Source organism: Notamacropus eugenii, chromosome 2 (genome assembly GCF_028372415.1).
Source record: "Notamacropus eugenii isolate mMacEug1 chromosome 2, mMacEug1.pri_v2, whole genome shotgun sequence".
Lineage (NCBI taxonomy): Eukaryota > Metazoa > Chordata > Mammalia > Diprotodontia > Macropodidae > Notamacropus > Notamacropus eugenii.
Genome location: NC_092873.1, coordinates 51,446,720 through 51,471,268, shown reverse-complemented (window position 1 = coordinate 51,471,268; position 24,549 = coordinate 51,446,720). Strand labels below are relative to the sequence as shown.

Below are 24,549 nucleotides of genomic sequence, written 5' to 3'. Positions count from 1 at the left end.
GTAAAAGCATGGCTTTGTATTAGGTTTTAAGGAGACCTCTGGCACTTTTCTCTTTAGTATGACTCATGACAGTCTTTTTTTAAAAATAGATTTTTATCGATAACTTTTGTTTTTATATTGCCTAGATTTCCACTGCATCCCTTCTCCTCCCTGGGAGCCATTTTTTATAACAAAGGAATTTTTTTTTTTAAAGAAAAAAGAGGAAGAAAAGGTAAAAAAAAAAATTCCATAAAACCAATCAACACATCCCCAAAATCTTACCACACAGAAGCGAAGAGAGGTGCCTTCTCATCTCTTCCTTGGGGGCTCTTTGATATTCTTGTGCCTACATGTTAACAACGATGAGAATGACAGAATACCTACTATGTGCCGGGCACTGCACTGACAGCCTTGCGATCACTGTCTTGTCTGGGCTTCGCAATCACCCTGTCAGGAAGGGGCTATTCCTATTCCTGTGAGGCTGGATGTGAGCTCGCCCTCCAGAAACCAGGCACCGCATTTCAAATTCACCGAGTTCTTCTATCAAGAGGCACTTGGACTTCTAAGCCTTGGTTTTCCCAGAAATAATGCCATGAGGAATAGTTACCTGTGCAGGTTAACGTGTTCTGAAGGTAAAAGGAGATGATGTGTGCTCCACAGCTCTGTGATCAGGAGGAGGAGGGGCAGTTTGGGTGAATACCACCCCATCTTGGCCCAAGCCCCACTGGCCTCCTCCATGAAGTCATCCACGCCCGCTCCTTCCTCAGTGACCAAAGGTAGGCCCTACAGCTCTAGAGAGCACACAGGTAGTAGTTCTGGAAAGATACTTGAGAAGTCACCTCCCATCTCAGGGCCTTTGCACCAGCTGTGCTCCATGCCAGGAATGCCTTCTCTCAACTCTGCCTCTGAGAACGCCCCTCTTTCTTCAAGACCCAGCTCCAGCATTACCTTCTGTGTGAAGCCTTTTTCATGTTAAATGTTAGGCTAGCAACCTGCTGCCTCGAGGTCACATGTGGCCCTCTAGGTCCTTAAGTGCAGCCCTTTGACTGAATCCAAATTTCACAGAACAAATCCACTTCATAAAAGATTTTGCTCTGCAAAACTTGGACTCAGTCAAAAGGTCACACCCAAGGACCTAGAAGGCACTAGCCCTCTCAAATTACCTGCACTGAGCAACTTTATCTCTTTATAATGTGTGTGTGTGTGTGCGTGTGCACGTGTGTGTAAATATATACTATATATAATATATATCCTGACTCTTTCCCCCACTTACATGTAGCTCCTTGTGGGAAGGAATTGATTTTATATTTTGTTTTTAATCTCATCAGCTGCTGGCACACAGCAAGTGCTTAATAAATGCTTATGGACTACAATTAAGCAAGCATCCTAACTCATCTGCCAAAGTGTTAACTGCCACAGGGAGGCATAGGTTGAAAGTTTTATTGCAAATGAATCACGGAAATACTCCACCTTGAAAAACAACTCTCAGAAACTTTCCACCCACACAAGTGAGTTGTAATCCACTTGATTCCTAACAACACCTAAGGTAGTTACGTCCCTTTCCTAAGGTCCAAAACAGACATGTCCAGCTGCCAGGCTCACCTTCTGACTTGGCTGCCAGGCAAGCAGCACTCACCCACCTGCCTGGCCACAGTGGGGCTCCTCCTGGGGTCACCACTGCAGGGATTTACTGGCACTGACCATGAGGCCCTCTGAGAACATGGCTAAAGGCCCAGCTGTCAGAGCTACATGCAGAGAGTCATCCATGAGACTCTTCTGTCTGGGAAGGCCATGGGAAGCCAACCTGGAATAATGTGGTCCAACTCTGGCCCCAGCAAGGAGAAAGTGTCAGAGAAGAGTCAGCAGGAACATTAGCGGGAAGGTCCAAGGCACCAGCCACAAGAATTATTTCTCAGGTGAGGACTCACCTTTGTGCAACACTTAGGGATCAATCTGCACATGCCCACCAAGGGTGAGATCAGGGCCAGTCTTACTGAGCTTCCCTGTAAGTGAAATTAGCCAGCTTCTGCTCATGACAAGAAAGGCTGAGTTACCTAAGGATATGAAAGGCTTGGCTACAGTAGCCCTAACCTAACTCTGACCCTACTAGACAATTCCAATTCCTTCTTACTCAACTATATTGTCTAACTATTTCATTTAGAGGGGAAATGGGCAGGAATTCCAATTTGGTTGCAAAGAGGAAAACACACCTGTGTTCTCAAAGGTCTTAGAAGTCCAGGCCCGCCTGTGCCTAACCCCACCCCTCTGACTCTGTCCTCCCCCGCTGCCTTTGGAAATGATCCAGCTCCACACTGCCCTTGGTCCCACCTCCTCCACACACGTACCTGACAAAGCAAACCATCCCTACTGGGATCTGGTTTGGTTCCCCCCGCCAAAGACACTAACAGGGCCTCTGGGGCAAGGGCAGCATAAGACTAAATATCAGATTAACTTTTTCACAGGGATATGAGCATCAAGATGATTTGAATAGAGCTTCACCTGCCAACAAGGTGACCCTATTCCCTTTGCCTGCTAGCGGTCAGCCTTCTCAAGGTGTGCTGAAGGAAATGTTCTGAGCCTCCCACTGCCTGGAGAAACTGTTTAATTTGGATAACGGCACCAGGGCCATGAGATTGCTTAAGGCTACTTTAAAGGGCTCAAGGGAGAACTGAGAGTCACTAAGAACTCTCAGATCCTTTTCATCACACCTTGAGCCAAGGGCTCCTCCTCTTTGGAGCCAGATACACAGACATGACCCCTGTCCAATGTCACTTCTTTCCTACAGGCCACCGGTCTCTGGCCTCTGCTGTGCCATTTAGAGCCAAAGCCACCCAGGGAGACAGTTTCAGGCACATTCCCAGCTCTGTATCAGGGTATTCAGAAAGTCTCAGAAGAGAATTACAAACAGTTTCCCAGGGATTGACACTTGTTCACCCAAAAGTTACCCAAGCATCCAAGGCTGCAGTTAAAAAATATAAACTTCAGCCCCTCACCAGCATGGTAGAGGGTGGTCTAACAGCCCTTTGGGTTGGTCTGTCTCCCTCTGCCTCTAAGTTACAAGGCCTTGGAATCCCAACAGACAGCCACCCTCCTCTCTTAAGTGTGAGTGAGTGTGTGTGTGTGTGTGTGTGTGTGTGCACGCATGTGTAAATTCACATACTTGCTCAATAACCCTCCACAGCCACTCGAGAGGAGACAAGCAACCAGGTGGTGACACAGTGGGTAGAGTATAATAGATTTGGAGTCAGAAGACCCAAGTTCAAATCCTTCTTCAGACATTTCCTCGCTATGGAACTCTGGGAAAGTCATCAAAGTTTTCTCAGACTCCATTTCCTCATCTGAAAAATGAAGTATAATAGCACCTCCATCACAAGGTCACTGTGAGGGTCAAATATGATGACCTATGCAGACTCTTGAAAAGGAAGAGAAACACCGAGGGCTTTGAATGAATGCTGCTGCAGGTCCCCAACCCCCCCCCCCAATACCTTCTGTCTGTTACTGGGATCCCCTTTCTCCACATCACCTTAAACCCCTTTTCTATCTAACATCTTCCAAAGGCCTGGCTGACCCTCGGAGTAGTCATGCTTGGAAAGTGCTTTCTAGACTGGATTCTTTTTTATCTCATTTGGTCTCCTCACACCTCTGTGAGGTGGGGAAGACACCAGCTTACTCAGGTGGAAACAGACCAAGTTGCTAAATGATTACTCAGAACTACATTGCTAGGAAGGCATGTGGCCAGAACAAGAACCCAAGGGTCTAGATGTGCTGGACACAATATTGCTGGAGACCATCACCTCACACCTGGATGGCCAGGTTTTACCTGGTGGTCATCTCCCCTCAATCTATTCTGCCTGTGAGCCAGAGAAAGCTTCCCCAAACAGCCCTACCTTGGCTCAGGTCGCAAGCCCACCTTCCTCTGCTCATCTTTCAGGGTCCTCTGCAATCTGGCTCCATGGAAGACAGAGCATGAATGCCCTGCTGGCAAAGCCAAGAATTGGTTCAACCATTCTGAAACCATGAGGGGAACATTACTCTGGGGACCTCAAAGCCTTGCCATTTGCCCCACTCCTGCACCCTCAGGAACTCCAAATCTTTTCATCTTCCATCTTCCCACTGAACTCTTCTAAGGATTAGAGGGGGAGCTCCTTGAAAGCAAGAACAATTTGGCTTTTCCTATCTGTACCTCCAGTACTGCAGAGCACTTGGCCTAAAGCAAGCACTTAGTGAATGCTTTTTATTCATTTGGTTACTCATACTCTGACCCAGTGGCCCACTACTGGATGAGTACCCAAAATAGGCCAAAAACAGAAAAGGCCTATACACACCCAAACACTTCCAGAAAAACTTCTCCAGATAGCAAAAAACTGGCAAGAAAGTAGGTGACCAATGAAGAAAGTAAGTGATCAATGACTTGGAAACAACCTGTTGTCTAGGAAGGTAACAGACGAGGATTGCTGCAAATGAGAAATTCAGAGAAACGCAAGAAGACTTGTATGAACTGATGCAGAGCAAAGAAAACAGGGCCAGGAGAACAGGGCAATGGCTACAGTCCTGTAAAGGAAGACACCAGAAGACAGTCAAACTCTGATGAAAGGCAATGGTCAGTACCAGCTGCAGAGAATGAACAGGAAACACCTTCCTGTTCTCCAGAGAGGTGGGAAACTACAGACATTGCTGTTCCCAGCTGGCTGGCTCATTTTCCTTCATGACAAAAGAAGGGGGTCTTTTTATTTAATTTAGGAGAGAAAATTGGGAAATATCTGTAAACAAAAATCTGGCTTCATGCTCCCTTGTCAACCTTATCTGCCCCTATACCCTAATACCAACCATTTCCACCAGCTGGACAAGTGGTCTCATTGGCTCCTGGCACCATGTTTATTCCTGACTCCTTGGCCTTTGTTCTCGCTATTTTTAGTAAACAGAATGATGGCTACTCTCTCCTCTTCATTCCTCTAAATCAGGAGTTCTTAACCTGGGCTTTGTAAATTTATTTTTAAACATATTTTGATCACTGGAATTCAAAAGAATTGACTTCCTTTGTAATCCTCTGCATTGTACAAACATGTCCCTAAGAAGAGCTTCATCCAGACGCTTTACCAGCCTGCTGCCTAAGGGTCCACACCCCAAGACGGTGAAGAAACCCTGCTCTCGATCCTAGTTATCCTTTCCAGCTCCCTCCAGCCCCATGTCTTCTCTGGGAGAAGCTTCTCCTCTCATCTGCCCAAGGACTCCCTTCTTCCATCCCCCTCTGAGTGCACTGAGTCAGTACCATGGGTTTGGCAGGTCATCCTACTCTGAAGGCAGACTGTACTTCTCCAACTTTCCCCCATCAAAAAAAGAAATCTCGTCTGTAAAAAATCCAGAATGCAACCCAACAATATTTTCCAGTGAATATCACCGAATCTTGAAATGAGAAGTCAGAAGTCATCTAATCTTGTCCAACAAGTGACTGACAATCCTTTCTACAATGTTCTTGAGAAATAGTTGTTCAACCTTTGGAAGGTCTGTAAAGTGAGACAGAACCCACTTCCCTTCAGGTAACCCATTCCCCCTTGCACAGCTGTAACTTTTAAATAATAATAAGGATGATAATAGATTGCTAATATTTACCAGCACTTTAAGGTTTACGTATCTCATTTGATCCTCACAACCCTGATGAAGTAGGTGCTCTTCTTATCTCCATCTTACAGAAGAGGAAACTGAGGCAGCCAGAGGTTAAGTGACCTAGGTGCCTAATAAGAATCCAGAAAAGGATTCAAGCACTGGTTATTCCTGACTCCAAGTCCAGTACACTACCCACTCTGATATACTACCAAAACCTCCTTCCTCGCACTGCCTACACCACTGCCTTCTAGACCCTCTTCTAAAACAGCCCTTTAAGCACATGAAGTCAGCTGTCATGGGAACCTTGAAGTCTTCTCCTCTTCATGCTAACAGGCCCAAGTTTCTTTGACTGACCCCTCAACCTGGCATGACCCTGAGTCCTTTCATGGTCCTGAACACCCTCTTCTTGAAACTGCCCAGCTTGTCAAACTCAGTGCCCAGAACTGAATAGAAACCCTCCAAATAGGGTCTGACCAGGTCAGGAGACCTAGAGCAGGGCTCTGATCTCTCTGGGCCTGAACATGCTTTTCTGATGGCAGCTTAATAAGTGCACACGTGCCTCCTTTGGTCAACATACCATCAGTTCTGACACTATCTGCTAACAATCTATATGGAGATTTCACTGCGGGGCACAGCCTACACATGTGCCAACAGAGAAACTTGTCTCGCCATCTCACATCTATCCCTTCTACCCTCTCAGCTAGTCCACGGGTAGGGGGGAAGCTACTTGAGAAGCTTCTGCGTGGGTTGAGCAGAGAAAAGCTCCCCTTCTACCCAAGTGCAGCTATATAAGGCAAAAACCTGGCTTCAACTCTCTCCTCCTGAGATCCCAAATAATTGGTCAGAATCTAACTCAGCAAGCACTCACCAAGCACCTGGTACTGTACCAGGCACGACAGAGAAGCAGAATCATCCCTGCCTTCAATGATCTCACATTCCCTCAGGATAGGGACTGAACAGCTGAGTCGGCAGCCAGGGTGCCCAGGGACAGACACAGGCAGGACAGGCAGGGCCCAGGACCACTCATTTCACAGAAAAGGAAACAGAAGAGAAGGAAGAAGACCAAGAGAAGCAGAGAAAGGCTTCTCAGGGTTCAGATGCTAGCTCTGAACATGCTCAGGTTACAAAGAAATCCATGCTGAAAATCCATGCAGTGCCCATTATCTGAAGTGTTCTGGCTCAGGGTCAAGCTTCCCCAGACAAATGGACGGAAAGCCCAGACTCTCAGAGCTGATGAGCAATGCAGAATGACAAATGATAAAGTGAAATACCTGGCTTTAGCTGGAGCGGGTCCTGGGGGCGGGCGTGGAGGTACCAGATGTGGAAGGCTGGATGGGTAGACGGGGACCACTCCCATGACAGGGGTCACCATGCTCCAGGAGTTGGAGACATTGAGCCTTGGAGCGGATCTGGCCCCAGACAAGGAAGGCTTGCTGTACGGCGCGTAGCCTGTGTAGATCCCCATGGGGGCAGTCCGGTGTGCAGGCTGAGGTGTTACATATGCAGGGAGGTGGGTCATTGAGTGTCTGTAGCGGTTGTTGACGGGGCCAGACCCACTGTTTGCTAGGCACTGCTGGCATGAGCAAGCCATTCCTGTGTGTCCAGGCACAGCGATGACAGCCGTCACAGGGTAAGTGGGACCCTGACGGCGCTGCACACGACGGCGGAAACTCGATGTCTTGTTGACCTGAGTGTAGGTGCTGGAGTCTACCTCATAGTTGTAGCCCAGGGGAGACAGGTCTATGAGCTGGTTCCCTCTGGCCAGCTGCTGCTCCAGATATTCACAGATGCTCATCTCATAGGCAGTCCAGATGCCATCATCATTGAGCCACTCCCAGACGATACCTCTCCCTGGGGCAGACTGCTGAGGGTAGAGATGGCGCCGCACTGAACGCATGGTCCCTGTTTCAAAAGAAATTGGGCACAGGAGTGATGAGACAATTTCAGGAATTAGACATGTCCAAGAGGCAAAGATTGGAGTAACAGGTGGCAAATAGCTGCTTTACGTTACAGACTGTTGTTCTTTTTCAATAAGTCAAACTTAGAGATGAAGTGGGAAAAGCAAATCCATCATTGGACATTCTCAGCAACTACACAATTCCCAGCTGTGTGTATTCCTGACAAGTGCCTAGAGGTCCTCAAACCCAACAGGTACAGGGGAAGAGGCTTAGCCCAGGCATGGCCCTTGTGAGAAGAGGCAGGAAGGAATGGCTATGCACATACCTAGGGGGCTATCCTAGGAGCAGACGGGAGGCTAGAGTTAAGACAGGAGGGAGAAAAGGGATGTATGGGGGCAATCGAGAGCAGAACAGGAGGCAAGGAGGGCAAAATACAAATGACTATTTATTCCCTGGATTTGGGGGCCTTGAATCTTACTTACTGCCATCTTGTCTCAAACTGTGACAATAGTTCTTCATGTCTCTGGAAGGATTCAGAGAAGATACTGAGTGGAGGCCCTGGGAGGTGAAGTAACCTCAGTCCTAAGAGACAGAGCCAGGCTTCAAACCCAAGTCTTGGGACCTCAAAGCTGAGGCGCCACCTACCATCCCATACTGGCCCTAAACACCCTCTGTACACCCCAGGCCTTCATTTACAAAACAAAGTAGTAGGAGAGATGATCTTTAATGGTCCCTTCGGTTCTAACACTGAACATCCATGATTCCACAGAATCACCTCCCAAGATCTCCAAGGACTTCACAAAACTCCTTCTCTACCCAGCTGAAGACATATTGCAAGGACAGCGCATATGTTGCTAGGAAAACCCAACTATCCCCTACCCTTCTTATGATGCTACCTGAAAACAGTAAAGGGAGCCAGACAGGCTGGACACAGGCCTCACCAGTCCTCCTCACTTGACCTACCCCAACAGTTTCCTCCTGTCAACACTGTTTTCTACTTGAGCCATTCAGAACGATGCCAGGTCTTCAGAAAATGAGGATGTTGGCAGGAGAGAAATGCAACAGGATAAAACTAGACCTGTCCATTAACTTTCATCCTCAGCCATGGCTGGAGGGCCTGGAGGGCCTCAGAATAAACTGTCTCCCAATCCCCCATTCTTTCCCCACTGTAGTCTTTCAGACTCAACATCAAGGGGAATCTTGGAGGTTCGTCCAAGAAGGTTGTGTTAGAGGCCAGGCCCTTGATCCATTAAGTAAGAGAATGAAGGCCAACATATTTACTGAATTCAACTGAGCAACCATCCCCAAAGGCAAAGAAATACCCACTATTTCATGAGACCCCAAATTTAAAGCATGATCCAAAGGAACCACCACAGCCAGTTTCTAGAGCCTAATTCTTGGGACTCTCTTTCCTATTCTAGGTATAATATAAAGTATTCATTTTAGGAATGTTTTTCATTTCATCTGAACTAGTCAGGGAGTGGGCATATGGCTGGACAGCCCTGTCTACACTGGCTCTGGGTAAGCTCCTAGTAAATCCATAGATAAAGGGTACCTTTGATGTAGCTCAGAGAAAGTGAAAACAACTGGGTAAATATTGTGTTAGGCTCCTCACACATGCCAGAATGGCAAGGCCAAGATGTGCCCCAGACAGAGTCACTAGGTAAAAAAGACTCAGGAATAATTTAGGGTACTTTCTGGAGTCCCAGGGTGGCCGTGAGAACAGGGAGACAGGCCCAGAAAAATGAAGGGAGGAGAGAGAAGAGTTAAGCATCGACTCACAAGGGTTTCAGACTCTACAACATAGGCCAAGGTGCCAGGCAGGCCTACCATCCAGCCAGGGTCAAAGTCTATCTGGTCCCTGGGAGGGAATCAACGCTGTGGTGGTCTAAGACAGGAGAGAGGCAAGACCACATCCATCAGAGACCATGGGAGAAACTCTGAATGTGGGGGAAATGAGCTGGGAACAGGCAAGTCCAGCAAGAAGCTTCAAGGCTCTGTTCACATCCACCACTGACCCAAAGGTAACCTAGGGGAGGGATCAGGTGAAAAGGAAACCTGGTGGGCCCCAAAAGGGCCAAAAGAAGAGATTACTCATCAATCAAGGGAGGTCCCCAGCTAGTTCCTTCTGGTTCATCTGGGATGGCCAAGGTCTTGGAGTGCCTGGCTCCTTGGTAGTTGTCACAGGTCTGCAGAGATGGGCTTGCACAACTTCAAACACCGGCTTCCTGTTATTCATGGTGTTTCCTTGAGAGACCCAAATGGAGTGAGGGCAAAGTAGATATTACCCTCTGAAAACATGGAAAGTCAAACAAAGCAGAGGATGCTGCAGAGGGAGAATTCTCCTATGTTCTAATCCCAATTATTGGCAGTGACTGTTGAGCAGCAATGGGCCTGATCCAGCCTCTCACAAAGAAATTCCAATAGAAAGGCTAAGAAATGTAACCTATGCCTCAACCTCCTCATCTGTCAAATGGGGATAACATCAGCACTACCTACCTCCAAGAGTTCCTAACCTTTAGCACCAGACAAACTTTAGCTCTCACCTCACCAGAGAGTATGAAGGCCAAGTAAAGACAGGGGCTTTTCCTGTATCCTTTACTGTGCACAGCAAAATGGTACGCACACAGTAGGTGCTCAATAAAGAATTCTGTTAAATGAACAAACATGGCATCAGTCATCCAGTAAGGCAAAGGGAAACACTAAGGAACTGGGAGGAAAGAACAGACAGAGGAAGAACCCAGTGTCTGCCAGAAGCAGGAAGAATTTCCAGGCTCTGCTAGAGTCCACTCATGGCTGATTCTTGGCTCACACACGGCAAGTGAAAGTATCTCTAACTACACTGGACAGTAGAATGAACCAGAAGGCCCAATGAATAACAAGTCCTGGTGACAAGCTCTGGGCACTGACTGAAAATGCTCTCGAAAGTCTTCAGTCTTAAGGCTGAATTCTTGTAATTTGGTTCTGAGACTTTTGCCTGCCTAAAAATATTCAGGTCTTGAATAAAAACAAAATTTGAAACTACCAAAAACTGACTACCAAGCTGGAGCTCCAGCAGGCAGACAATTCAGCGAAACCAACTATCTTCTGAGGCCACCAATGACAGGACAGTGGGGGAGAAAGGGAAAAGGAGGACAGGAAAGAGAGGGGAGAAAGAAGGGAGGGGAAAGGATGAAGGGGGAGAGGAAGCGGGCAGGGGGAAGAGGGAAGGGGGAGAGGGAAGAGAGAAATTAAGTGTTGGGTGGAGGATAGAGGGGGAAAATTTGACTATGGCTACACTCACTCTTGCCCTACACTAGTGTTTCATATAAGGGGCCAGAAAGCCAAGAAAGCCATCACCCAATATATTTTCCAAAGGATGTTCACTCCTATCTCTTGTTCTTCCAGTCAGAAATCAGCCTGCAGCCTCTTGACTCATCTAAGGGTACAAGCATTTACTAGGTATCCCCTATGGGCTGTTCAGGCCTGGCTGCCTGACTTTTTAGGGGAATCAGTGACAACAGTCCAGCCCTATCAGATACCCTAAGCCTCCTGAACCACAAAGACAGAAGCTCTTTCACTGTTACCCAATGCAAAGCCACTGGACAGTCAGTTGCATCTCTGTTATTCCAAAGCCTTGAAAATCTGAGCATCTGAGGAATGGGGGGGGGCTCCATGTTTCCTTCTAACTCCTCAGCCCATCAGTCCAAGAGGAAATGTCTCACCTGTATCCTGACGAAACTGGGTCCAGCTGGGGAGGTCGATGATGTAGGGCGCCAGTGCAGGGTCGGCTTGGCCCAAGGGAATGCTACTGGCCAAGCTTCCCAAGCCATATCGCTGGCCCTTCTGAGTCATGAACTGCTGCTCTATATAGTTACAGACAGTTGCACTGTAGGGGTGCCAGGTACCAACTTCGTCCTGCCATTCCCACACAGCCACCACTATAGGGCTGGGGTAACTGGCCATCTTCTCAGGTTCCCAGCTTCTCAGGTGCCCGGCTTCCCAGAAGGTCTTCAAGCTACACCGGCTGGGAGGGTGTCTCTGAAGCTCATTGCTTGTCACTTCCTTCAGACCTGAAAAGTGGGATAACATAGCAGTTCTTATCAACAAGAATTACCACATCTTGTGTGAGATGGATGCCTCAGAGGGGGTATGGTAGAAGCGAGCAGAAAAAAAGGAGGTGGCAACTGTATTCCTCATGCCTGGGAATCCTACCTCAAGAAACTAAGGCATTATTCTGGAAAGGCAGTGAGATGACTAGAGTAGGGACTCCCTGTTCAACAAGAATAGTGGGAAAACTGGAAAGTAATTTGGAATAAAATACAGTTAAAAACTTTTTACACCATTTCCCCAATGAACTTCAGATGGATAAGCAATCTAAACATAAAAGACCATTGCATAAAAAAGATAATGGACGGAGGCACTTTTCACAACTGGAATTGATCATAGAAGGAAAACTAGACATTTTTGATGACATACAATAAAAAAGCGGTTACATAAACAAAAAGCAATGCATAGAGAAAAAATCTTTATCAGATTTTTTCTGATAAAGAAATCCAAGATACAGAGAATTAATACAAATGTACACATGTATAAGAACAAGAGCCAGGGCCACAAAACATCAACAGAGGATATGAACAGCTTTCAAAAGAAGACTTATCAACTCAACAGTCACTTCAAAGAATGCTCCAAATCACTAATAAGAATGCAAATTAAAACAACTAAGGTTTCTCCTGCCATCCATTGTTAGATGTCCAGAGAGGACAAAAGACCAAGGCCTGGAAGTATCAGAGGGGCTATGGGAGGCCAGGCACAGTGGGACCTGCCGGGGGACCTGTGAATCAGTCCAATTGCTCAGGGAAGAAATGTAAAACTATATGAAGACAATCACTAAGCTGTACATACCCTCTGACCTAGCACTACAAGGGCTGGGCATATATCCTAAGGAGATCAAAGATAAGTGTACAAACACTGATATCCAACAAACTCAGTGACCAATCTTGACTTCAGAAGACTGCAAAAAAAACCACGCCTCTCTCCTCCTCGTGAAGAAGTGGTATCTTCTTACGTGGTGAATCAAGGGCACATTAGCAGACAGGACCAAAGCATTGGTTTGCCTTGTTTAGCTCCCCCATATTAACACACCTCTTGGATGTAACCCTACCATCCTCGGCCCAGGTCCTTCTCACCTCTCATGTGGACCAGTGCAATGGTCTCCCCATTAGTCAGCCTTCCTGTCTGGGTGGTCTTCCCATCTTCTCAGCCTCCCTGTCTCGAGTCTCTCTACAAGCCATCCTCCATTTTCCTAAGGCAGATATATAACTATCACTTTCCTACTAAATAAACTCCAGTGGTTCCCTATTACCTCCTAGAATCAAATACAAACATTTCTGCTGGGCACTTAAAGTCCTTCATAATCTGATCCTAAACAATCTTTCCCAATGTGTTATCAATTATTTCCCTTTCTGCATTTTGTGGGTTAGCCAAACCTGTCTTCTTGCTTTTCCCCATTCAGGACACTCTTCCATCTCCCATCTCCATGCTTTCACCTTGACTGTTCTCTAGGCCTAGGTGGTGCAGTGGATAGAGCACCAGTGCAGAAGTCAGGAAGATCTGAGTTCAAATCTCACCTCAGACACTTGACACTCATTAGCTCTGTGACCTTGGGCAAGTCACTTAACCCCAATTGCCTCATCCTGAGTCATCTCCAGTCATCCTGATGAATATCTGGTCACTGGATCCAGATGGCTCTGGAGAAGTGAGGCTGGTGACCTGTACAGCCCTCCCTCACTCAAAACAAAGTCAAGTGCAAGTCAGGTCATTATTTCTCTGATGGCATGGTCTTCTTTGGCAACAAAGGACAAACACACATCTGTAGGCCTAGAAAGCACTCCCTCTTCACCTCTTGTCATTTAGAATCTTTTGTTTCTTTCCAAACTCAGCTTGAGCACTGGGGTCTAGTGCCTACCCTCTCAAAATCATCTTGGATTTATTTACTTTACACATATTCTGTATACATTTATGTGCACATATCACCCAATAGATTAGAAGATCCCTGAGGGTAGGGATAGTTTCCTTTTTGTCTTTGGATCAGCAGCAATTAGGCCAGTGCCTAGGAGGTAATAGTCACTCAAATAAAAGTTTATGGATGGACCAATTTGTTGTAAGGGAGAATTGTGGGTGGGGATTAGTGGAGGAGTCACCGGGAACTGATGGCAATGGAAGAAAAGAAATACTTTTTAAACAAAAGAAAATTTAACTTTAAAAAAAGTAACAAAAAAATTTTAAAGTGGTGTGGAGAAGCACTGAATGGAGAGAATGTCAGGCTCTATGAGACCATGGAGGCACGGACACCAAGAATGGTCAAAGACTTAGCCCAAGGGACAAGACTGCCAGAGTCGATTGCGCAGGCAGGATTCAAAGACAAAGTGAACCAGTCAGTAATGGAGTTCCATGTTCTAAGACTTACTGGATGATGAATTACTGGGAAAGCACTGGGTCCCTCTAACTTTTGTTTCCTTATGTGTAAAATAGTGCCAATGACCCTTACCACCTCTGAAAGGAAGATGCTAGACTCATAAATAATGCCGTCTATGTCTATGGCATCTCCCCATTAGTTGTTCATAGTGCCCAGACTCTGGGCTTTCCAATCAAACAACCTAAGGGAGAGGGGCGGGGGAGGGGGGGAAGGGGGGTTGATCATTCTTGGCATTAGCCTTTAAGTGCTCTTAAAATGGGCCTGGCACTACAGAGCATCAAGTCACAAGGGAAGAAAGGCTGAGGCAAGCTAATAACCTGGAAAGGGAAGGGAAGGAAACTTGGAGATTCAAGAGAATTGAGGACTTGAAACTCAATAAAGTCTTTCTGGTTTCAAAGCAGAAGTCCAGAGCTCTTTAGAATGGCCTCACTCTAGAGGAGAAGCCAGGGCTCAGAACGGGGTGAGTGCATTTCAACCCAACCTGGACTGTAAGGAGAAGGGCCTGCACACTTGCCTGAAGCACACCTGTCTCTCCTCCAGCATCCAGGATCTCCCCAACAAAAGCATCCTGGGGCATTGGGCCCCAGGAAGAGACAGCCTAGGGGTAGCTCCCTTAAGTGGAGTTAGCACCTCCACTCAATCCAAGGACAAATCCTAGGGCTTGTTTCAATTCCAATGGATGAAGCTTTAATTGTGAGCTGAGCGACCTTCTTAGGAAAGAGAAGGAACTTCCCTTATCAACCAAGGCCTGGCCAAGCCCTCTGATGATAGGGGATGTATCACAGGTACTGGGGGAACTGAATCATCCCAGACGTTTGAATTTTCCATTTTACTGGAACAGCAGACCACAGAGCACTTTACAGCCACACAATGCTTTCATATAGACATATACTTCATTTGATCCTCAACCCTATGAGGTCAGTAGGTAGGTAGGCTGGGCATCATTCCCATTTTACAGATGAGGAAAGACACTACCTCGGTATGCAGGTAGAACGTGGCAGAATGAGGTCTCATAGGCCTGTGCCCTCCCATTACTCTCCAAAGCATCTCGGCCTGCCCTGGAGAGTTTTAAGAAATTAACTAAAGGAGAAAGAGTGAAAAATGGGAAGTTAGAGATGTAGGAGGTTCCACAGTCAACTCCTGAAGATCAGGGGGATTACTGGCCATGTTCTCCCAATACACCCCTTGGTATTAAAGTCAGAGAGAATGGCAGGCTGGGATGATCATGCAGATGCTCTGGTCCAATTTACCAAACAAGTGCCTACTATGAGTCAGGCACCATCCTGGGCAGTGGGGCTATAAAGACAAAAAAAACAAAACAGTGCCTGCCTCAAAAGGCTTCCCTTCTGAAGGGCCAAACTGTCTATAGACAAGGGCCGGAAGAGTTCCCAGATTCCTTTAATATCACAGAGTCTTTAAAGTTATCTATCCTATTCCAATAGGCACAGGACCACCTCGTGCTTGGAGAGCTATATTCTTCACATGAGGAAATGCCAAATCCAACCAGGTCCAGGAAGCAACTTTCCAAGTGAGCTTTTTAAGGCTTTAAAAATGGGCCTGGCACAACAGAGCATTCCCAAGGGGACAGGTCCAACCTACACCCCAAGGTCAAGCTGGGAACTAAGAAAGGGAAGGAAGGAAACCTGAAATTCAGAAAAGTCTTTTGAAAACTAAGGTGGGGATGGAAAGGGTATGGGGAAAGGAGGCGAGGCAAGGAGAAGGGGCTGGAGACAGGGGTGGGAGACAACTGAGGACAACAGGAGGCGCTCATTTAGGGTTAGGGTTAGAGTTTGAGGCAGTCAGAGGCACAAATTTTGGGTTAGAGTCAGTCATTTGGGGTAAGGATTTGAAATGAATTTAAGGTTAGGGTTAAAGTTGGAGACTCACATTTAGGTTTGGGGTGAGAGGCATTTAGGGTGTGCAGGAATTTAGGGTTAGACTCCGAGGACCAGGTGGGAGAAAAAAGAGCAGAGAATGAAGTGGAGTGGGGCTACAGGCAGGGAGATACAGCCTATGCACAACTGAGATAGGAGTGGAAGGGGTGGGGAAACGCAGAGAACAGGAGCAGGGAGATAGACAAAGGGAAGACAGGCAAAAGGGAGACAGGCAAAAGGGAGGGAGCCATCAGACAAGCAAAAGGGAAACAGGCAAAAGGGAGGGAGACAGACAAAAGGGAAGGAGATAGGCAAAAGGGAGACAGACAAAAGGGAGGAAGACAGGCAAAATAGAGACAGACACACAGGCAAAAGAGAGGGAGATGGAGACAGACAAAAGGGAGGGAGGCAGACAAAAAGGAAGGAGACAGACAAAAGAGGTAGACAGGCAAAGGGGAAGAAGACAGGCAAAAGGGAGGGAGGCAGGCAAAAGGGAAGGAGACAGACAGGCAAAACAGAGGGAGACAGACAGGCAAAACAGAGGGAGACAGACAAAAGGGAAGGAGACAGACAGGCAAAACAGAGGGAGACAGACAGGCAAAACAGAGGGAGACAGACAAAAGGGAGGCAGGCAGGCAAAAGGGAGACAGACAGGCAAAACAGAGGGAGACAGACAAAAGGGAGGGAGGCAGGCAAAAGGGAGACAGACAAAAGGGAGGGAGGCAGACAAAAGGGAGACAGACAAAAGGGAGGGAGGCAGACAAAAGGAAGGAAGGCAGACAGGCAAAAGGGAAACAGACAAAAAGGGAGGGAGACAGACAAAAGAGGTAGACAGGCAAAGGGGAAGGAGACAAGCAAAAGGGAGGGAGGCAGGCAAAAGGGAGACAGACAGACAGGCAAAACAGAGGGAGACAGACAGGCAAAAGGGAAACAGACAGACAGGCAAAACACAGAGGGACAGACAAAAGGGAGGCAGGCAGGCAAAAGGGAGAGAGACAGACAGGCAAAACAGAGGGAGACAGACAAAAGGGAGGGAGGCAGACAAAAGGAAGGAAGGCAGACAGGCAAAAGGGAAACAGACAAAAGGGAGGGAGACACAAAAGGGAAGGAGACAGACAAAAAGGGAGGGAGACAGACAAAAGAGGTAGACAGGCAAAGGGGAAGGAGACAGGCAAAAGGGAGGGAGGCAGGCAAAAGGGAGACAGGCAAAACAGAGGGAGACAGACAGGCAAAAGGGAAACAGACAAAAGAGGGAGACAGGCAAAAGGGAGACAGACAGGCAAAAGGGAGACAGACAGACAGACAGGCAAAAGGGAGGGAGACAGACAAAAGAGGTAGACAGACAGGCAAAAGGGAGGGAGACAGACAAAAGGGAGGGAGACAGGCAAAAGGGAGGGAGACAGACAAAAGAGGTAGACAGACAGGCAAAAGGGAGGGAGACAGACAAAAGGGAGGGAGACAGACAAAAGGGAAGGAGACAGACAAAAGGGAAGGAGACAGACAAAAGGGAGGGAGACAGACAAAAGGGAGGGAGACAGGCAAAGGAAAAGGAGAGAGACAAAAGGGAGGGAGACAGGAGGGAGACAGACAGGCAAAAGGGATAGAGATAGACAGGCAAAAGGGAGGATGACAGACAGGCACAGACAAAAGGGTGGGAGATAAAAGGGAGAGAGGCAGATAAAAGGCAGGGAGACAGACAAAAGGGAGGGAGGGAGACAGGCAACAGGAAGGAAGGGAGACAGGCAAAAGGGAGGAAGACAGACAAAAGGGAGACAGGTGATGGGATGGGAGAATAGGCAGAGAAGGGGTGGGGAGAGCTGGGGAGGAAGACAGGGTGGTAGAAAGAATGGGAGAATAAGGGTAAACTGGAGAATGAGCAGGGAGAACAGCAGAGACCCAGTGGAGAATGAAGAACAGCGCAGAAGGAGCGAGAGAACAAGAGCAGAAAGAAGAGAGAGGAAATGAAGTTACTGCATCAATGAGCTGGATGTAGTCAGGGGCCTTAGACACCAAAATACACCAGGAATGGCTGGGCAGAGATTTCTTGATGTGTCAGAAGATCAGAACCCCTGCTCCGGCTCTATCTGAATGGAGTAATTCTTCTCATTCCCTGGGTGTTATCAATATTAATTCCACAATCACTCTCCCATTTAACTTCAGATAGCATTAAATATCATTTCAAAAGCCCAATGAGTTTCGGTCCCTAGTAATAGGGATTGTTATCTTTAAAAAGAGAAAACAACTTTGAGAAGAGGGGAAGGAGTGCCTGAGCCAAGGTCTCCTTGTTCCCACCATTATCTGGTAGATTCATTTTCAAAGTTTCTCAAAAACAGCACAACAGAGCACAGAGGTGGGCACAGGAATGCTACTGAAAGGTATTTTCACGAAAAAGAAAATGTGGCAGTCCTCATCCTAGAAACCTTAGGGAGACCTTAAAGATCTCACCACATAAACAGAGTGAGAAGCCCTCAGATCTGGGCATCTTAGAGAAGACACACATGCAGCCCATGATGGACTTCAAAGCCACTAGAGAGCCACTAGAGAAGGTGGGTCTACCAAAAAGCATTTGAGGCAAAGACAGCGACAAAGCTATCATCTGACACCAATACATAGGAGACCCACAGAAGCAGGCTTTGTTGTTGTCCGACCCTGTCAATACTGTCTTTGGGGTTTTCTTGGAAAAGACACTGGAGTGACTTGCCATTTCCTCCTCCAGTGGATGAAGGCAAACAGAGGTTAAGTGACTTGCCCAGAGTCATGCAGCTAAAAAGTGTCTGAAGCTGGACTTGAACTCAGGGCTTTCTGACTCCAGGCCTGGGTCTATCCACTGAGCCACCCTATAGCAACCTTGACTATTGCACAATTCAGTCTTCCACTGACCTTCCATACATGGCTGCAACACTATTCTTTAAAGGACTAAGCTAAGCCCACTATTCTTTAAAGGACTCGGAGAATGGTTGGCCACCAGCTTTCACCTTGCACAGACCTGATGTGAAGGCAGGAGGCCAGAACTCTAGTTCTGGCTTTACCAGTTAACCTGTGTAACCTTCTGATAAGTCACCAAACTTCTCTGGGCCTCAGTTTCCTCATCTGTAAAATGCAGGGGTTGAGCCAGAATGATCTCAAAGGTCCTTCTACCTCTGCTATTCTAAGATTCTATGGTTAGGTACTTTAAATATTTAAGAACACATCACATTTCCAGAAGAAAATCTCTCTTTAAAAATATGCCAACAATCACAAGTTGGGATATATGTTAGCCCAGCAGTAATGGCATTGGAAACAGATTCACCAAAATTTTCACATAGCAGCTCCAAAAGGAGTGCCAATGACTTAAATCAGATAACTGAACATTGCTGAGAAGATGGGCCAGTTGCCTGTGCCATGCAAATGATCCTGGAAAACAGAAGGAAAGGGTTTATAACATCTTGGTGTCAAGGAATAGGATCTGGCAAGGAATCTAGCCAGTGCCACCCTGGCATTCCTGAAGAAGGAAACCAACAGGCTTGTCTATTTTCCACGGCTCCTTCCCCGGGAGGGGATGGCCCAGCAGGGGCTGCTTCTTCAGGACACCTGGCTGTCAGAATTACATCTCGCGGTTTGTGCCTGGGATCTCAGCAGACCAAGTGAGTTCTCAGGAGATCAGGCAATGAGAAAAAGACTGTCAGAGTCTCAGGACAGGAGTTCTTCACCTCTTTTGGGTCATGGACCCTTCTGGCAGGCCAATAAAGCCCATGGACCTCTTCTCAGAATAAGGTTTTTAAAAGCATCAAAGAAAAACACCTGAGATTACCAAGGAAACCAATTACATTGAAATCAAGAAGTGATTATTCTCCCATTCAAGACCACTGATCCCCTAAAATCTATCCACAGACCCCTGTGTCCATGAATGCCTAGAAAGAATCCCTCATCCGATGCCATCTCTTCACAAAAGAGGAAACAGGGGAATTGACTTGTTCAAGGTTATGCAATCAGTTAGTAGCACAGTTGAACTGGAACCCCCAGCCCTGTTTTCTTGACCTAAATGACCTGAAGTCCTCTGTGTTTCACTCTGAGGATCAGCAGGAACACTGGGCATGAGTCCCTCGGGCCATAAGAGACACAAGGCCCCAAATGGCCCCGAGTCAAACTTTCCCCTTACTCAGGACATCTCAGGGATGTACAACAGGCGCAGCTGCCAATGCTAGGCCACAACCCCTGTGACTTGGCAGATGGTCTCCAAGTGTTGCCCAACCAGAAAAATTCAACACCCTAAGGTCAATCTGGCAATAAGAATTTCCCAACATAGCTAGGCAAGTTTTGAAGCCTTTGAAGCTTGCCTTCTGCTGGCAGTCTTTAAAAGCCCAGTGGGGGCTCTTTATTCAAGCTACCAGGAATCCTAGAGTTGGGTGGCAAGCAGTGGCATTAGTCTGTCCCATTAGGAGGCATCAGAGAGGATTTTAATGGAGAAGAAAAGAACTTTCATCTAAACCATGGACAGCCCAGGGTCCTCTGATTCTGACTTAACAGCCTGTTCCCTCAATCAAAGTCCTACCATCAGGACAACCACCAGGCTTCAGCCTCACTCTTACATGCAGTGCCACCTTAGAAGTTAAGGCAGGACCGAGTAAGAGTAAAGGCAACTCAACATGATATGACATGTCACCAGGATGATTACATAAGGAAACCCAACAGTGTAGCCTCTGGGCCTCCCCAAGTGGCTTCGGGAGACTTCCTCTCTAATGCCTAGCATTAAGAGATTTGATTGTTTTAGAATGCACCAAAAGCTACCAGAAGACAAATATATATGTATATATATATGTATGCATCCTTCACGTAAAAACCAAAAACACAAGTTTCCCTTCGAGACTTTCATGATAAGTGGCCCTCACTTGAGGGAGTCAGTCTCCAAGTGGGAGAGCACTAAAGTTAATCTTCAAAGACTAGTTCAACACCAGCAGCTGGCAGAAAGCCACCCTAAGCCCCCCTCCCCTCCCACACCTCCACTCTCCTTTGTCAAAGCCACTTTGGGAAGGAGACATCCAAAGCCAAAGTATCCTATCCATTCTGGTCTTTTCTCTCCAGAGAACTGGCACAAACTGGAGACACACGGAAGGGAAAGGCTTGGTTTGATTTGCATTTTGATATTAAATATGAGCAACAGAAACCAGGCCAATCTCAAAGGCTTGCTGACTCAGCCCCACAAATTCCAAGGCCCATCTGTGTCTGTCTGCCAACCAATGACAAGGGAGATCAGATTTTAATTGAAAAACAGCAGCGATGGAAACAGAAGCACAGCTGTTGAACGGCCTCCCTGCAGCTGGGGCACTGGTAACATAGGCAGATTCGTTTCCAGAGTCCACTGGATCCCATACAAGTCTCTTCTCAGCAAGAAACTGAGGGAATACCCCAAGTTCACACCCTAGCCCTTGGATCGGAGCACCCACATCAAATCTCCTCTCCCTATGTGTCAGATGGGAAAAAGACAGGAGTTATGAGCACAGCCACTGCCACTCAGCAGAGCACTCAGGTCCTTGATTTTGAGCCACCAGGAATCCTAGAGTTGGGTGGCAGGCAGTGGCATTAGTATGAACTCACCCTGTAATTTTTCCTTAAAAAAAAAAAAAAAGTACAGGAGACCTGGACCTCGCCAATGCTTTCTGCTACTGCATGAATTGACTGAACAATGCAGATATGACGGGAAGGATTGTTCACCCCCTCCCCCAAAAGGATGCTACGAGAGGTGTGGGGGAAATCTAATAGACTCTTTGAGAGCTTATTTGTTTTTGTTCATGAGCTTTCTAAGTCCTTTAAATCTTGTACATCTTCTGTATGAAATTACAGTTGTCCCATACCCAATGTGTTTTTAGAAAAAGGAAGGGAACAACTATGCGGCAGGCCCGGTGTGTTCAGAGTTTTACAAATATTACCTCATTTAATCCGGAGAGGCAGGTGCCATTATTATCATCCCCTTTTAGAATGGAGGAAGGCAGAGACTAAGTGACTTGCCCAGGGTCACACAGCTAGTGTCTGAAGCACCCTATGAACTTAGGTGTTCCTGACTTCAGGCCCAGCACTCTCTAGACTCCTATACCTAGCTAGCTGCCTTTTAGGACCCTGTGTGCCTAAGCAGGAGCTGGAGAACCTGGGACACATTTGGGGAAACTTGGATGTAGGCTATCTCTAAAGTTCATTGTGGAAGTCTCCCCAAATTAAATTTTAAGACGAAGGTAATGACCAAAGGAGAATACTCTCCCGTTAAGGTTAAGTTGGTCTGTGGGAGCCTGGGGCGCTCCCGAGGTTCCTGGCTAGACCTCCAAATTATTTCGCATTATTCTTTATGTATTTTTCCCTAATATTTATACGAGTTTGTTTCACTAGGAGGTAAGGGCAGAGCAAGGGCTGTTTCATTTTTTTCTTTGTATGCCCAACGCCTAAGAGAGCAGCACATGCCAGGTGCCTAACAGAATTGTGGAATTGGAAAATGGGCAAAATGCAGCCTGGCCGTGAATTCAGGAAGTCGAATCTACCCTAGTGCCTGGGAAGTCAGCCCGGCCCCACAAAAAGAGGGCTGAAAAAGAGGAAACTTAAAACGAGAACGGGCATCCCAGCCCCGGGAAGGGGAGAAGACCGAGACGACTCCCAAGCAAGCGTCCCCGCGCCCCCGAACGGCCGGGCAGCGCCCGAGGATGTGGCCGGGTGTCCCGCGCCGCTCAGCGGCCCGACCGAGGGCTCCGACGGCGGCCCCCGAGCCCCGAGTCCGCGCCGGGCGGCGCTGCCTTCGGGCCCGGGGCCCCGCCCCCACCGCCCCGCCCCCGCCTCCGCCTCGGGTCGCCGCTCCGGGCCCCCTCCCCCAGGGCTCTCCCTCGGGTTCCTCCTCACCCGGTCCCCCGCCCCCTCCCCCAGTCCGCCCCCTGGTTGCCCCTTCCCCACCCCGCCCCTGACCCCGGGACCGGGCCTGTCCCTCCCGCGCCCAGCGCTTTCTTACCGGGGCTCGAGGCTGCTTTGGGGCCACCGGGCTTCAGGCGGCCCGGCCGGCAGCAAAGGCCGGTCCGGTCCAAGCTGGCTTCAGCTTCGAGGCAGGGCCGACGGACCGGAGCGACACACAGAGTGAAGGGAAGCAGCTCCACAGAAACGCCTCCGTCGCCGCCCCTCAATGCGCATGCCCCGGCGCGCGGCCCTCCGGGAATCGTAGTCCCCAGGGCGGGGATCCACGGCCACCTCACCTGTTCGGACCCTTCTGGAGCAGGGCGGAGCCCCGAGTGCGCTTGCGCACTCCAGACTCGTGTTCGGGAAGGCGGAGCGGACCCCGGAGGGCGGGGCCAAGAAACAGAAACCAGAAGCCGGCTGGGAAGGAGGCGTGGTGCCTGGAGGCAGGGGCATCGCCCCCTCGGCCCACCTGCTTACAGTTGCTCCTTCCACTTCCCTTTTGTAACTTTGTAAACTCTCTGCAGCTGGCTTCTGACCTCATCGTGCCACAGTGACCTTCCCAGGCTTGTGCAGCCTTGGACTCTGGCCACCGCTCTGGCCTCTTGACTCTTGATGCACTCTCCCCTTGGGTTTTCTGGACATCCCTTTCCCTCTGGTTCTCCTCCTATCTCTCTGACCGCTCCTTCTCTGTCTCCTTTGCTGGATCCTCCTCCAGATCATACCTCCTAACCCCAGGTTCCCCCAGGATTCTGTCCTGGGCACTCCTCTGTTCTCCCTTTCTACTAACTACATCACTTGGTGATGTCATCAGCACCCAGAGGTTTAATTAAGAACTCTATGCTGGTGATTCTCAAATCTACTATCTCCCCTAACTTCTTTCCTGACGTCCAGTCTTGCAGCTTCCTATGGGACATCTTCAAATCAAATGACAGGTAGTCAAAAACTGGACATCAAAGGGGTGCCCATCAAATGGGGCATGGCTGAACAAGTTGTGATATATGAATGTAATGGAATACTATTGCGCTAGGAGAAATGATGAACAGGGAGACTTCAGAGAAGCCTGAAAGACTTCTATGAACTGATGCTGAGTGAAAGGAGCAGAACCAGGAGAATTTTGTGCGTGGGCCACGGTGGGAGGAATTTTTCTGGTAGACTTAGTACTTCATTGAAATGCACGGGCTTAAAAAATTTCCAATGGACTCTTGAGGCAAAATACTTTCCACATCCAGAGAAAGAACTATGGAATTGGATGGCAGACAGAAACAGACCATTTTCTTTTGTATTATATTATGTTTTGTTTTGTTTTGTTTTATGGTTTCCCCCATTCATTTTAATTCTTCTATGCAACATAGAATTTAATAGGAATGTACGAGTGTAGAACCTATATAAGATTGTACACCCTCTCAGGGAGGGAGAGGGGAGAGAGGGGGGAATGAGTGGGAAAAAATCTAAGGTATATGGAAGTGATTGTCAAACACTGAAAACAAATAAAGTAATTCAATAAAAAAATTAAATGACTCATTAATATTATAAACTCAATAAGTCCAAAACCTACTTAATGTCTTTTCCTGCAAACCAATCCTTCACACCTATCACTGCTATCAAACCTTTCCATGACTATTACCTCCAGGGCGTTTGCAACCTGGAACTTGAGACAGGTTCACAATCTGGCACCATCTTACCTTCTCTGCTCTATTTCGCACTGTTTGCCTAAACACAGACTCTAAGCTCCAGCCAAACTGGTCTGTTCTCAATAGCCCTAAATATGTCCTGTTCTCTACCTCTGTGTCTTGTTTCTAGCTCTTCTCTATGCCTCAGCCTTGAACCTTAG

The 24,549-nt window shown here is 47.7% G+C and overlaps 1 protein-coding gene across 4 annotated transcripts in view; it reads right to left on the bottom strand.

Moving 5' to 3' along the window:
- Positions 1–23,081, bottom strand: part of DTX2 (deltex E3 ubiquitin ligase 2) — a 51,639-nt gene extending 28,558 nt beyond the window's left edge. The window contains exons 1-3 of one of the 4 annotated variants that reach the window (XM_072640274.1): positions 22,777–23,081; positions 11,186–11,533; positions 6,855–7,485 (exon numbers count right to left, since the gene is read on the bottom strand). In XM_072640274.1, the coding sequence (XP_072496375.1) occupies positions 6,855–7,485; positions 11,186–11,426 (872 nt within the window). In that variant the 5' untranslated portion in view covers positions 11,427–11,533; positions 22,777–23,081. The remainder of the gene's footprint in view (positions 1–6,854; positions 7,486–11,185; positions 11,534–22,776) is intronic. The other 3 variants (XM_072640276.1, XM_072640275.1, XM_072640273.1) reach the window with 3 other exon arrangements.
- Positions 23,082–24,549: the final 1,468 nt, after the last annotated feature.